The sequence below is a fragment of the Tursiops truncatus genome, chromosome 13, assembly GCF_011762595.2.
Source record: "Tursiops truncatus isolate mTurTru1 chromosome 13, mTurTru1.mat.Y, whole genome shotgun sequence".
Lineage (NCBI taxonomy): Eukaryota > Metazoa > Chordata > Mammalia > Artiodactyla > Delphinidae > Tursiops > Tursiops truncatus.
In genome coordinates, this window is record NC_047046.1 from 1,476,997 (window position 1) to 1,489,191 (window position 12,195).

Sequence of the window (12,195 nt, forward strand, 5' to 3'; positions counted from 1 at the left end):
CTTATCGGGACCACCCAGTGCAGGAGGCACTCTGACCCCCTCGATGCTAGTTCCAAGGTGGGACGAAGCCCAGAGCACCGCCGGGGGTGTTTTTAACTCTATCAGGCCTTTTTTACTGCCAGGGCCGGAGGATACCAGCCTTGGACAGACCCCTCCCGAGAAGAACACAGCAAGACAAGGAGCCACGGGGACCCGCACCGTGCCCCTCCCCACGGGAGTCCTGCCCACACAGGGATCACCCCTTCACTTACTTCTTACTTGTTCCGTAACTGTCCATGGCAAAGACTATTGAAATGATACAGATCAGAAGAGGAAAACCTGCAGAAAGTGAGAGCAGGAAACTTTATTAGCTTTGCTCCAGTCTCCTCGGACACGTTCATTCATTTATTCATTTATACCTGACGTGTACAAAGAAACGTGCGCTAAGTGTTGAGGACACAGAACAGCCCCTAGGCTCCAGGAATTGAGAGTCTAAACAAAGAGACAACTAACGCGCGCGCGCGCACACACACACACACACACACACACATGCATTTTAGGGCAGATCTGTTATGAATCTGATTCTGTATCTGAAAACAACGCCCTCCCGGCTGCTGGGGAAGCGGCATGCCCAGGCCTCTGTCCCATCAGCGCCCTGAGCACAGCCTCTCCCTCTGCTCTCCTGCACGGAAGGAAGGGGGAAGAAGAGACAGTAAAGGGTCCCTTCCACCCACTGACCCTCCCCTCCAGAGGGTGGTCAGGAGAAAGGGCTCCTGACCAGGACCCTGCATTTTTCAGATGGCTAGGATAAAAGGGGGCAGGGGAAGATACATTAGAACAGGCGGCTCCTGTGCCCCTCTGGCCGAGCCTGCCCAGCCCGTGGGAGATCTGCTCCAGGACCCAGAGGGAAGCCTGCTCCGGGCTCCAGGCCTGGGCGCCTCAAGGCCTCAGCCCTCCTGCGACCCCTGGTGGCTGGGTCAGCTCCACACCGGCCCTCTGAGGGTCAGCGTTAAATGATCTCCTTGAAAAGGAGTCTCTGGAGAGCGGTCCTGTCTCTGAAACACTTTGTCTTGATGTCAAAATAGTCTGACCACATCACAGGACATCTGGACAAGACAGTCGCCCGGCCCTCAAAGGAGACCAGCGAGCAGCCTCTGGGGAGAGGTGGACAGGCCAGGGGCCAGGAGGGGACGCACCTCTCGCTGCTGACCCGCCGTCACACTCGGGTTTTCTACCCACGTGCACGACCTCATGGAAGCCAGAGCGTTTCTCGATGTCGGAGCCTCTGGCTGCGGCCTCCTGCCCTGATGGACTCAGAGTCACAGGAGACAAGGGGGACGCCGAGGATCCGGCCCGCACCTGCCGCCCACTCGCTTGGGGCCTCGGTTTCCTCAGACGTTGCAGGGAACCCCGCTGCCTGGCTCTCTTGGGAGGATCACATGGGCCCTGAGATGGTGAGGGGCCCTGGGGACATTGCGCACCGACTCCCCCCCGTCCCATCTTCCCAAGGAAGCTCAAGCCTTGGGGTGTGGGAGGAGTGGGCACCGTGTGAGCTCTGGGTCCACAGGACAGCCCAGCAGGTGCACACGGGACCCTGCAGAGTCCCCAGGGCCCTGTCCGCGGGTGTCGTGGAAGGTGCAGTAAGAACCCGAGGTGCCTGGAAGGACGGATTTTCAAACTCAGTGGTTGAGGCTTCACTTTGAGTCAACACCACATCTCCCTCCCCGGATCGTGGCCACGGCGGGGGCCCAAGTCAGGGGCTGGCATCCCTTTGCTGCCCAAAGTTAAACGGAGGAGGTGAAGATTCTTTTTCTGCCTGCACAACTGACACGTTTCTCCTACGATCCCCAAAGCAACACTGACACTCAGAGGACAGGCCACAGGGCAGTGATGGAAGGGTCTGAGAAGAAGGTGGGCCCTACCCTCTGCTTTCTCTGAAACGCGCTGCAGGAGCCGCAGCACCGCATTCTATTCCCAGGATCCCCCAGAAGAGCTGTGCAGCCTCAGGGAACCAGCTGAGCCTCTCTGGGCTGCCACGTTCTCACTCTGGAAACGGAGATGACAGCACGTCCCATCAGGCTGTGGTGAGGATCACACGCGCTGCGGCCACGGATGTGATGAAGGATGCGCTGATGTATGAAGCCCGTCTCTGTTTAATGATCTCCGCTCTTATTAACTAGCTCTGATGCCTCTTCCACTGTTGCTATCATCTGAAATTCACACCCCATAACCCATGCAGACGCTTGACGTGCTTCCGCAGTTGGGGGTCCTCTGGTCCTGTCCTACGGACAGTGACTCTGTGGCGCTCAAGAAGCGCTCCCTTTGGAACGTGGTGACCTTTCAGAGGGACCACACTGGCGCCTCCCTGGCTGCTGCCCCTAGGATCCAGGGAAGGAGGGAGGGGCGATGAGAGGGGCAGCCATAAGGAGCATTGCTGTGAAATATTAACCCAGGGGCGCGGATGCCTCGACAGAGAAGGGGCGGAGAGATGACAGCGCTGGGAGACAAGTGGTCCGGCCTCCGGCAGGGGTCGCCGCGCCACATCCGGATGCCTCGTTCTGGGCACGCGGTGGCTGGTACTTCTGCACCCTGGGGCTGTTGAGCTGTCGGCTCCTTCTGGGCAGTGAGCTGTGGACAGAATTGACCCATGCCTCTCTCGGCTAAGTATTGATTTCCCGGGTGACATCTACCCAGGTCGTCTTCTCTCTCACAGCATCCAGCAGTGGCTCCAGGCAGCAACTTCTCCATCACCCCGGGCTCCTGAGGGACTGTCCCGAGCACAGCCCCTCCCACTGCCACCGGCCCGCTGAGGACACGCAGTGTGATCAGGAGATAAATGCTACTGTTTCCACCCCACGTGAGCTGGAGGCTGCTTGTCATAGCAGCATAACCTAGCCTGCCCTGACTGACGCACGTCCCAGGGTCTCGGCACTGTGTCACCTCCCTGGGACACCAGCGCAACTTCAGAGAAAGGCGGAGTCCAGAATGAGCTCTGATGACGTTTTCACCCTCAGATGAGTGGGCGCTCACAAAAGAAATGAAGTCGTAACAGAGAAAAATAAAGCAAGCTGTATTTCCTTCGCTTCTGAGTTTATGATTATTTCTTTCGCTTCTGAGTTTGTGGTCAGAGAGTCGCGTCTGCTGTTTGTGGTCAGAGATTCATGTCTACTGCACCGACGTGTAAAGGCTCAACTGTTTTCTCACTCACCTGCTCTCTCCGTTCCCACATGGACCCCTTGAGGACAGAGATTACATTACACTCACCTTTCAAGTTCAAGCACAGGACCTGACGTACAGCTAAACTGCAAGTATGTTGTTAAATCTGACACCTCCAATCCCAACTCAGCCAAAAACATAGTCCTTGAGTTTCAAAACATGATACCGTCTGAAGGTCAGGGTAAGAGCACGGTGAAAATCTCCAGGGAAGTGGCCTCTCTCTGGGGGACCCTCCCTGCAGGGTGACCGCCCCCCCCCCCCCCGGGGCCCTGGGTCAGCCTCCAGCTCCCTCTTAATTCATAACTGCAGGTAGAGAGAGGCCAGCCGCCTGCAGACTGTCTGTACTTAGGCCCACAGCCAAGTCGAACCCAATGAGAAGGAAGGACGCAGTTCAGAGCCGTGAGGAAATCAGTTAAGGGGACGCTCACGTGGAGACAGAGCCCTGCTGGAACCCAGCCCGGCGCTCCATTTGCAGGGAGCGTCTGACAGAGGCTGTACACTCAGACACCCACAGGGGAGGCGCTGGTATCAGAAACCATACAGTCGCAGCCAATGCTGTCAAGTAGGAACGGAAGCTCAGGGTTCCGAGATCACCTCACCTTTCAAAAGAACTCTATAATTTTATGCAAAATCTCTCCATTTTTACGTGTTGGCAAATCATTCATTTTTTTCCTCCAATGCTGTGCAGACCAAAGAAGAGATCCTTCAGGGCTGGATTGGATTATGACCCACACCTCCATCTTGAACCAACATACCCGACTCCTGTCACAGCAGAGACCAACTCCACACTTTTCATTCATTTCAACTGCCCTGCTGTGGCTACGGGGTGTGTGCGTGTGTGTGCGCACATATCTCTAAGCTATTCGACCGTTCCCGTAAAGAAACCAGCCGTTACAGGTGGTTGGTCACTTGTCCTGTAAACCTTTTACTCAATGAAGTCAGAAGCCGGAGGCAGGAGCGACCCTCCTCTGTCAAGGAGTCGCGGCAGAACGGAAGGAGAAGGTCATGCCTGAGTTGGGCTCACCAGGAAGGAACTGGAGAGGAGAGGACATTCCTGCTGCTGTGAGGAGCCCAGCCGAGCACAGGCATCCAGGTGCGGAGACGCGCGGCAGGACGGCCAGTCTGCCCACAGGCGGGACGCAGGGCGTCACTGGTCCCGCAGGGCATCACCGGCAAGCACCGGGAGTTCCCTGCGAGGCCACACCAGTTGGGAGGCGGCTGCTGTGTCTCCTCTCTCCACGTGGGCCCCGGTGAGCCTCTCTAGGCTCCCGGGAACGCCAGGAGGGGCACATAACTTACCTCCACTACGTCCCCCCAAATGAACCACGCTAGGAGCTCAAAGCACAAAGTAAAATGTTTGTATGTTCCCTGCGCCATGAGGACCATGAAAATTAAATCTATCGCAAAAAAACTAGAAAGGAGTAGCAGGTCCCTTATGCTGCATTAATGCTTTATGGCAGATGCAAGAATGCCAGGCGTCAATTACTCTGGCGGGAAGCAGGGTCTCCTGTGCCCTGGGGCTCCTCACGATGGGCAAGAAGGAAGTTAAACAAAGTCAAGCCACTGGGGAGGTGACTCCCAGATTGAAGGACCACCATAACTCGTGCAAGTTAGCTTTAAAACAACACAACCACTTAGGGTCTCTATACATTTTCTTAAGGGCATGCAGCAAATTAAGAAAAATTTATTCAAGAAAGCCTACTAAGTCTGGGTAAACCTGACACGCTGGGACACCTGGGCTACAACCTGCTCCGCTCCAGGCAGCTGTGGCCAACAAGACAGGCTCCCTCCCCCGGGACCCAGTCGAGAGCCACAATATCTCCCTGGGGCAGGCTGCCTGCACTTCTCATTCTCCCCAGGACCACGGGGCAGAAACTCTATTCCAGGCAAGAGCGACCGAGAGATCAGAATTCCTTTCCTCCCTCCAACCACAAGCCCTAGTGTACAGGGTCCATCCCAGGCGTGGCTGGCTGAGAATACAGGGCCCTGACTGCCCCCGCCCCAGGGCACCCATACACTGTGAGACTAGAGGCCACCTCCGTGCCTGATGCCCTGCATTAAAGCCGGGGTGTCAATCCGAGAGAAGCAGGCCACTGTCCCCGCACCGGCTCCAGAGCAGTGCCTCTGGGATTCTTCCCAGGGAGGAGGGAAGCCGACCATTAGAACAGAGAAATCCAAAGCACTCCCCACGGAAACTGACTTTTCTGAAAAACAGTGAGGGGAAGTTCAACCCGAAGAGCACCTGGCCTCCTAGAGGCGTTTCACATGAAGATGAAATCACAACCCACCTCTGCCCCAGCTGCCCCATCCCATCCCCACCTACCCCATCCTATCCCATAGTAGTAGCGGTGTTTGCTGTCCTCTGATCCAAAGACCTTGATCACCATGCTGTAGAGATGCAGCCCTTCCACCAGCATCCACGCAAAGACGCTCAGGAAGAGGTAGTGCAGGAGCACGGCCAGCACCTGGCACGGGGCCTAGGACCAAAGCAACGGCAGGGAGGGTAAGCTCTCTCGGGTGTGAGCAGTGGGTGCGTGCTGTTGCCCCAACCTCCCTGCACCCATTTTCTGGGGGGCGCCTTCTAAACACGTGGCCTCACTTCCTTCCTGGGGAGTCACAACTTGCCTTTCCCAGCTGAGTGATTTGAGTGGGGCACGTGACTCAGGCAGTAGCCAATCACTGCACCACACCCCCTCCCGGGTACTGTGATTGGTTCATGAGAGGGCAGGGACTCAGTCCGGCCAATCAGCGTAAACATCCCCGTCCCTGCAGCAGGATTGGCTCAGGGGTGGGCACGTGACCGGCCGGGTTGCCGGGCGTGGGTTCTGGGGTGGGCGGAGGCGCCGGTGAGCAGGTTTCCCTCCTTCCTTTGGACGCAAGGACCCAAGGACAGGAGCCCGGAGCTGTGGAAGCCACCCCGGCCCGGAGGCGAGGCGTGCAGAGGGGAGCGCGTGAGGGGAAGGGAGTTGAGGGGCAGAGAGAGAGCAGCGTGTGACGTGGCTGAAACCTCTAGACTCAGGAATTTTCAGTTCTCCATTTCAAGGTGTTGGTTACCTACCTGGAGCCGAAAGGCCTGAGCGACACGGCCGCTTCACTGGGCTTTACTCTCAGCAGGTGTAATGGACAGAGGTGCACAAACTACCTGTAATGTCTGTTCCCTCTGGCTGCTCGGGGCACTGATACCCAGAAGGCCCCCCTGCCTTGCGTGTGACAAGCAGGCAGGGGCAGGGCCTGCTCAGCACTGCGCGCTCCTCTCCCCTGTCCAGGGCGGCAGCGGTCTGCTGGTCCCCCTTTTTGCTCCTAGTGTCTTGGCCACAACTCCAAGCTCAGCCATGTGGGCTCAGATTCCCCCGGAGCCTCAATCAGAGATCCCCCCACCCGTGCTCTCTGTGAGTCCACCGCCACCCATCCCTAAGCTCGGATACAAGGGCCAGGGAACCAGGAGCCTGGGGAGAAAACAAACATGAAAACCGAGAACAACCATCTCTATGAGGGCCCCATGTCCTGTCCTCCCCAGGCCCCCTGATCAGTGGATTCTCAGGGAAAACCAAAAAGGAACAAGTTACTGAAATGCCGCGCTTCTGGTCGTTAGGCTCTGTTAAAGTTACATACAAATATGGGACACGTCTGTTATTTCTGTAGTCCCAGCACCGGTGGCCCTGCGTCTTCTAGGACCAGCTGCCCCTTTCATGTGGGGAGCGGCCCCTCCCCACACAGAGACTGGCCACCACAGTCACCTGTCCTGTCTGCCACAGAGGTGATCCAATGGACGGATCACTGAGAGCCCTGCCTGGGATTTTAGACACACAGGAGATTCCCCCGGTCCCTGGGGTCGCCATCTGCATGATGGGCGCCTGGACCGCTTCCCCTCCTGCTGCCATCACACAGCGGGGGCTCACTCCTCGCGGTGTGGCTTGGACAGGCAGCCTCAGCATCACCTGAAAACCTGATGGAAACAGGAATTCCAGCTGAACCCAAATCTGTATTTTAAGAAAACCCCGTGTGATGATCCACAGTGGAGCTTGAAAAGCATCCAGTAGGAGAGAATGAGGCGGGCGCAGAGGCCTCATCTGTCCACGGCACCGCCAGGAACTTCTTAGATGCTTCGCTGAACCCCCAAACCTGTGAGCAGAGGAGGACGGATCTCTCCTTAGGCAGTAGCCCCAGGACGGGCAGGTGGGCTGAGGACCCTGCTGGGCAGGGAGGACAAGACGCCCTGCTGACCCTCACTTCATGGGATAAAGAATTCATCTTCCATTAGCCAATCGTGATCGCGCCCCAGGACAACTGACTTACACTGCTTGGTTCCCCTTCCTTCCTGGTGTAGCGCGAGCACATCTCTGCTTCTTCTTCCCTTCAACCAGGTTTACAACCCACGTCACCCAAGCCTGGGTCAATCTGGTCTCAGCATTTCACTTTCTGTGAGATCTAAGACTTCCTAGGCCCCCGGAGAACCCCCAGCCTGATACAAAGGGCAGAGAAAAGGTGGGTCTGGGTCTTCACAGACCCTTTGCAGAGAGCGCCGGCCCTTGGCAGGCAGAGGGGGTGCGGCTGTGTGTATGGTCAGAGCAGCGATAGAGGGCGGTGTCGGCAGCAAGACGGCACGAGGTCAGCACCCAGTCAGTGCTCACCAGGCCACCCTGGGTGAGTGGCTGTAACTCCCTCGTGCCTCAACCTGGCATCTATAGCAGGCGGGTTACCACGGCATCACCTCGTGGGCTTGTGACGAGGATTGACGGAGTGGATCTACGTAAGCCCTCAGCACGGCGCCCGGCACGCGGTCAGGGCCGTAAGTGTGGGCATTACCGAGACTGATGCTGAGCGGGGAAGCCACTCGTACCTGTCATCTTCCCTGTCTCTCCCAGAGGAAACAGAGCCTGGCTGTCCGGTGGTCTGAATTCTGAACTGAAGCCAGCAGGAGAAGGTACCACCCCTGACGACGTTCGGGGGAGGAGGGGATGGGAGGGAGGCCGGCTGTGGGCCCAGCAGGACCAAGGGGGCCACTCACCGTGCCCGGCTCGAAGTGGAAGCTGATGAGCAACACGACCTGGGCCACCAGGATGGCGCAGGACAGGTTGGCGTGGATGTGGTAGCGCTGGTTCCGGATGGTGCTGACCGAGCTGGGGGCAGAGAGGTAGGGGTGAGGCCACCAGGGAGGGCTTGATAAGCCCAGATGCTGCCACTCCCGGCTGTGAACCCTCGATGGCTCCCCGTTACCCTTGGAAACGACGCAGCTCCTTCCACAGGCCCTGCAGGGCCTGATCCTTGCCTGACTCAGCTCGTCCCTTCCCCTGCTCACAGACCCCCTTTTCCTGGAGGCTCTCCAAGACCCCCAGCCCGCTCCCGCCTCGGGGCCTTTGCACCAGCCGTTCCTCTGCAGTGAAGTCCCTTCCCAGGTCTCCCGTTAGAGAGAACTTCCCGAGCCTGAAGGAGCCCCGCTTCCTCTCTGAACTGCTCTCAGGGCTCGGACGGCTGTGAAGACCTGTCTCCAGCCTGTGCGTCCTCACTCGCTGTCTGCCCCCCACCCCCGCAGCCAGGTGTGTTTTTATCTGTCTCGGGCGCAGCTGCGTCCTCAGAGCTGACTACGCGTGCGTAGGGCTGGCTTGCTGAGCAAATAGCTGGGGAACGAGGAACGTCCTGAGCGTAGGCTGGGGTCCCTCCAAGCCCGCGCCGGTCTCCTCTCACCTGTCTCGGATCCCTCCAGAAGCTCCTGTGTCCAGGGTGTACCCCTGCCCCCACCCCCCAGGGCGCCCAGGTCCCGGGTGGGCAGCAGCGGGGATGGGGGAGCCGGGGAAGCTGACAGCCTCAGCCCCGGGCCAACCAAACCTGGGAACCCCCAGGAGGAACCCCAGGAGTGGAGGAAGAGGGGCAGATAAACTCCCGCGCGTGCCCGGAGAGCGGGCCCATCCAGGTGTGGGGAGAACGCCCTCCTCTGAGGCCCAGCAGCTCGGAGGGGAGTGTGCGAGCAGCGCTCAGTCAGCTGTCCGCCCAGACCCACGGCTCTCATCTTAGTTTTCTGTCCCAGTTCAGAAAGGGCCACGGATGGACTGAGCTGCCGGCCTCCACTTGGGGGGCTGCAGGGTGCCCTCAATCTCTGACCAGACGTGGCTTCAGCCGGCAGGGAGCCCTGTTCCCACCCCGGGGCCTCCTGCAGCCCAGCCCCACAAAGCCGGCTGTTTTGATATCATTTGGGGGGTCCTCAGTTCTGGCTCTCCCCTGGCCAGAGGACAGAAAGCCTTGTGGGCTGGGGGCCTTTCCAGAGCCTTCCAGGTTAGCTGAAGCCGGGTGCCCTCCAATTCCACGGCACCTCCTCTCCCCTCTCTCTTTCCCAGCGCCCAGAGCCCCCTCCCTGCGCCCCAGATTTCAAAACAAAAGGTAATCGAGGACCAGCCGTCCAGCTGTCACACACCGTGTGCAGACTCTACATAGGGGCCGGCATTTGCCGCCTCCCGAGTACAAGTGCCAGAAGGGAAATCGAAGTGGGCAGGGCTGGCACTGACATTTGCACAAAGCTGCCCAACCTCTTGGGAGACCCGGGGGACAGCAGAAGGTGACTCACGATAGCACGGCGAAGGTGACGAGCGTGATGGTCAGGCAGAGCACGGACAGCGAGCAGCCGATGTAGCTGACGGACGAGAGCGCCACCTGGTGTCCGCGCGTGAGCTGTGCGGGAAGCAGAGCGGAGGCAGTCAGCCGCCGCCGGGTCCGGGCCCTAGAGGGGGACTGGCCCTGTGGTTAATGTGGCCCGAGCCTGATCGCGGGGCTTCAGGCTGGAAGGGGTCCCAGGGCTAATGCAAAGCTGAGCACGAGGCAGCCACTAGACCGTCCGGGCTTGGTGGTGACCGCCAGTGCCTGCCTCTCCCCCTGACGCCCTGGTGTTGCCACCCAGAGGGCCAGTCCTTTGGTGTTGGCCCTTGGTTCTGCGCGTTTCAGACGCTCCAAATGGCTCCACCCATCACTCACATCCCTCCAGCCCCTGCGCTGCTACCGCATCACCTCCCTTCCCCCACTGCTCCCCGCGCAGGCCGCCCGCCCGCCCCGAGCCTCTGCGCCCCGCATGCAGGGTTCTCTTAAGAGCCTGACCCACAGGCCCCGGTGCGAGTCCCAGCTGACGACCTAGGAGTGAATTTTCATATGTGAAGTGCTCAGCGCAATGTAAGGGTTCTGCTGGTATCCCTGATGCCCAGTAGAGCATAAACATACGCGGTAAGTCCAGTGGATGCAAAGCCACAAGGGACGGTGACAGAAACCACAGCTCACCTAGCAGCACAACCCAGGACTCCAGGAGCTGTGGCCTCTGAGGTCATGTACATCTGACCCTGGGATCCAAGAAACCCCGGGCTCCCTAAGCCACACGCCTAGGAGCGCAGCTTCCCTCGGGGCTCGCTGCCGGTTCCTGCTCCCCCGCAGCACTGAAGACCCAGCCTGGAGCTCGCGCTGCACTGGCGCCGGCGCCAGACCTCAGGGTCCCTGCAGCCTTGGCCAGGACGCCGGGGCCCTCGGCCTCCAGTAAACTGCCTTCTTCCCTGTTCCCCGGGACTTAACTGGGAACAAAAGGAGGCAACTCTGAGGTTCGGAAAAGGGCTGTCGTCCAGGACGCGGGGCCCAGGAGGCCCCACCAGGAAACGTAAGTGGGTCACAGGGAACAATCTGGGAGCCAACCGGTCGGTTTCCGAGAACTGATAATGTAATGAGGGGTCAAGAAACACTTTCAGTCCCTGGCTGAATCCCTGGCAGGGGAGGTGGAAGCCTGGACCCAGCAGCCCTGGACAGGGGGGCGGGAGGGCCCTCATGGGTAACCCCTGTCTGTGCAGGAAAGCAAGCTTCCTAGACAGGAGGGGCCACCAGTGCGTTCCTGCAGCAGGCTTCTCGGCAACATCCCAAGATCTGGACCCTAAAGTTCTCCATCTGCAGATAGAAAGGCCGAGCGGTGTTCTGAGCCATCATGTATCTGAGGAAGGCAAATGGAAATATACTCCTAGAGCCGCTTTCCTGCACTGTATTGCTTCACACTAATTCCTGAGCGATGCTGTCACTGCTCTTCTGTGAAATGATGTTTCTGGTTTTCGATAAGTTTCGGGAAAGCTGCGCTCTCTATCTGCCTTTAAAGACTTCTGGTGAATACAAGCAACGTAAGGCTTCTGAGAGTCCTTCAGGTAAATATATAGACAGAGAGAGGTGAATACAGGACTTCTGGTGAATATATAGATAGAGAGAGCTACGTCAACCTTGGCATTTCTCAAACTCTTTGGGGGAGGGGAAGACAGTACCTTTTCGGCAGTGCCGTTACTTGAAGCAATACTTTTCAGAAACGCAGAACTAAAGCCAGGTGAGGAATCACTAACATTATACCAACTATGCCACCTTTCTCTGCTGTCTCATGAGACAGCTGAAAAGTCCTGTCCCACCATCGCAATGATCTCTGCCTAGAGGTGTAGGAAAGTATCAGTTACCAGAGTTTACGGGCATCACAGACCATCAACCGTTCTTAGAAACTACGGTTCACCTCTGCAGCACTCACCTAACTGAAACTAACTTAATAATCAGTGGAAACGAGAGCAAGTGAAGGACAGCAACACGTCAGTATCCAGGAGCTAGCCTGGCCCCCTGACACCTTCACCCCATTGCCACTGGGACGTCCCGGTCCTAGTCTGGCCCTGGGCCCAAGTTCTCCGCATGAGTCCTCGCACCCCGAAGTCTCAGCTCTACCCGTCCCTGTTCATCGCTGTGCCGCCCAAGCATCTCACAGCCCCCCAGTGGTACGCGTCCCACTTACTGTCCCACTTCACGGCAGAGTCTTCTTACTCCCAGAGAGATGGTGAGCTCTTTAAGGACAGAGATCACGTTCCTGAAACTTCCACCGTCTCATCAACCACGGCTCTGAGAACAGCAGGGTACTACTGAGAATGATGGTTTTCCACAGGTATTTGCTGAAGGTTTTAGGGTAGAAACAGCCCTCAAGTCTACTCCCCTGACTCCCCCACTGATTCACCATAAAAG

General features: G+C 58.2%; 1 protein-coding gene across 2 annotated transcripts in view; it reads right to left on the bottom strand.

Annotated features, from left to right (window-relative positions):
* The window catches only part of ADGRD1 (adhesion G protein-coupled receptor D1), a 146,249-nt gene that overhangs the window by 22,401 nt on the left and 111,653 nt on the right, over window positions 1-12,195 (bottom strand). For both annotated transcript variants that reach the window (XR_012325096.1, XM_033836704.2), the window contains exons 16-19: window positions 9,755-9,858; window positions 8,204-8,315; window positions 5,519-5,672; window positions 252-318 (exon numbers count right to left, since the gene is read on the bottom strand). Coding sequence is in view for 1 of the 2 variants with exons in the window: in XM_033836704.2 (XP_033692595.1) it covers window positions 252-318; window positions 5,519-5,672; window positions 8,204-8,315; window positions 9,755-9,858 (437 nt within the window). In the remaining variant the exon portion in view is untranslated. The remainder of the gene's footprint in view (window positions 1-251; window positions 319-5,518; window positions 5,673-8,203; window positions 8,316-9,754; window positions 9,859-12,195) is intronic.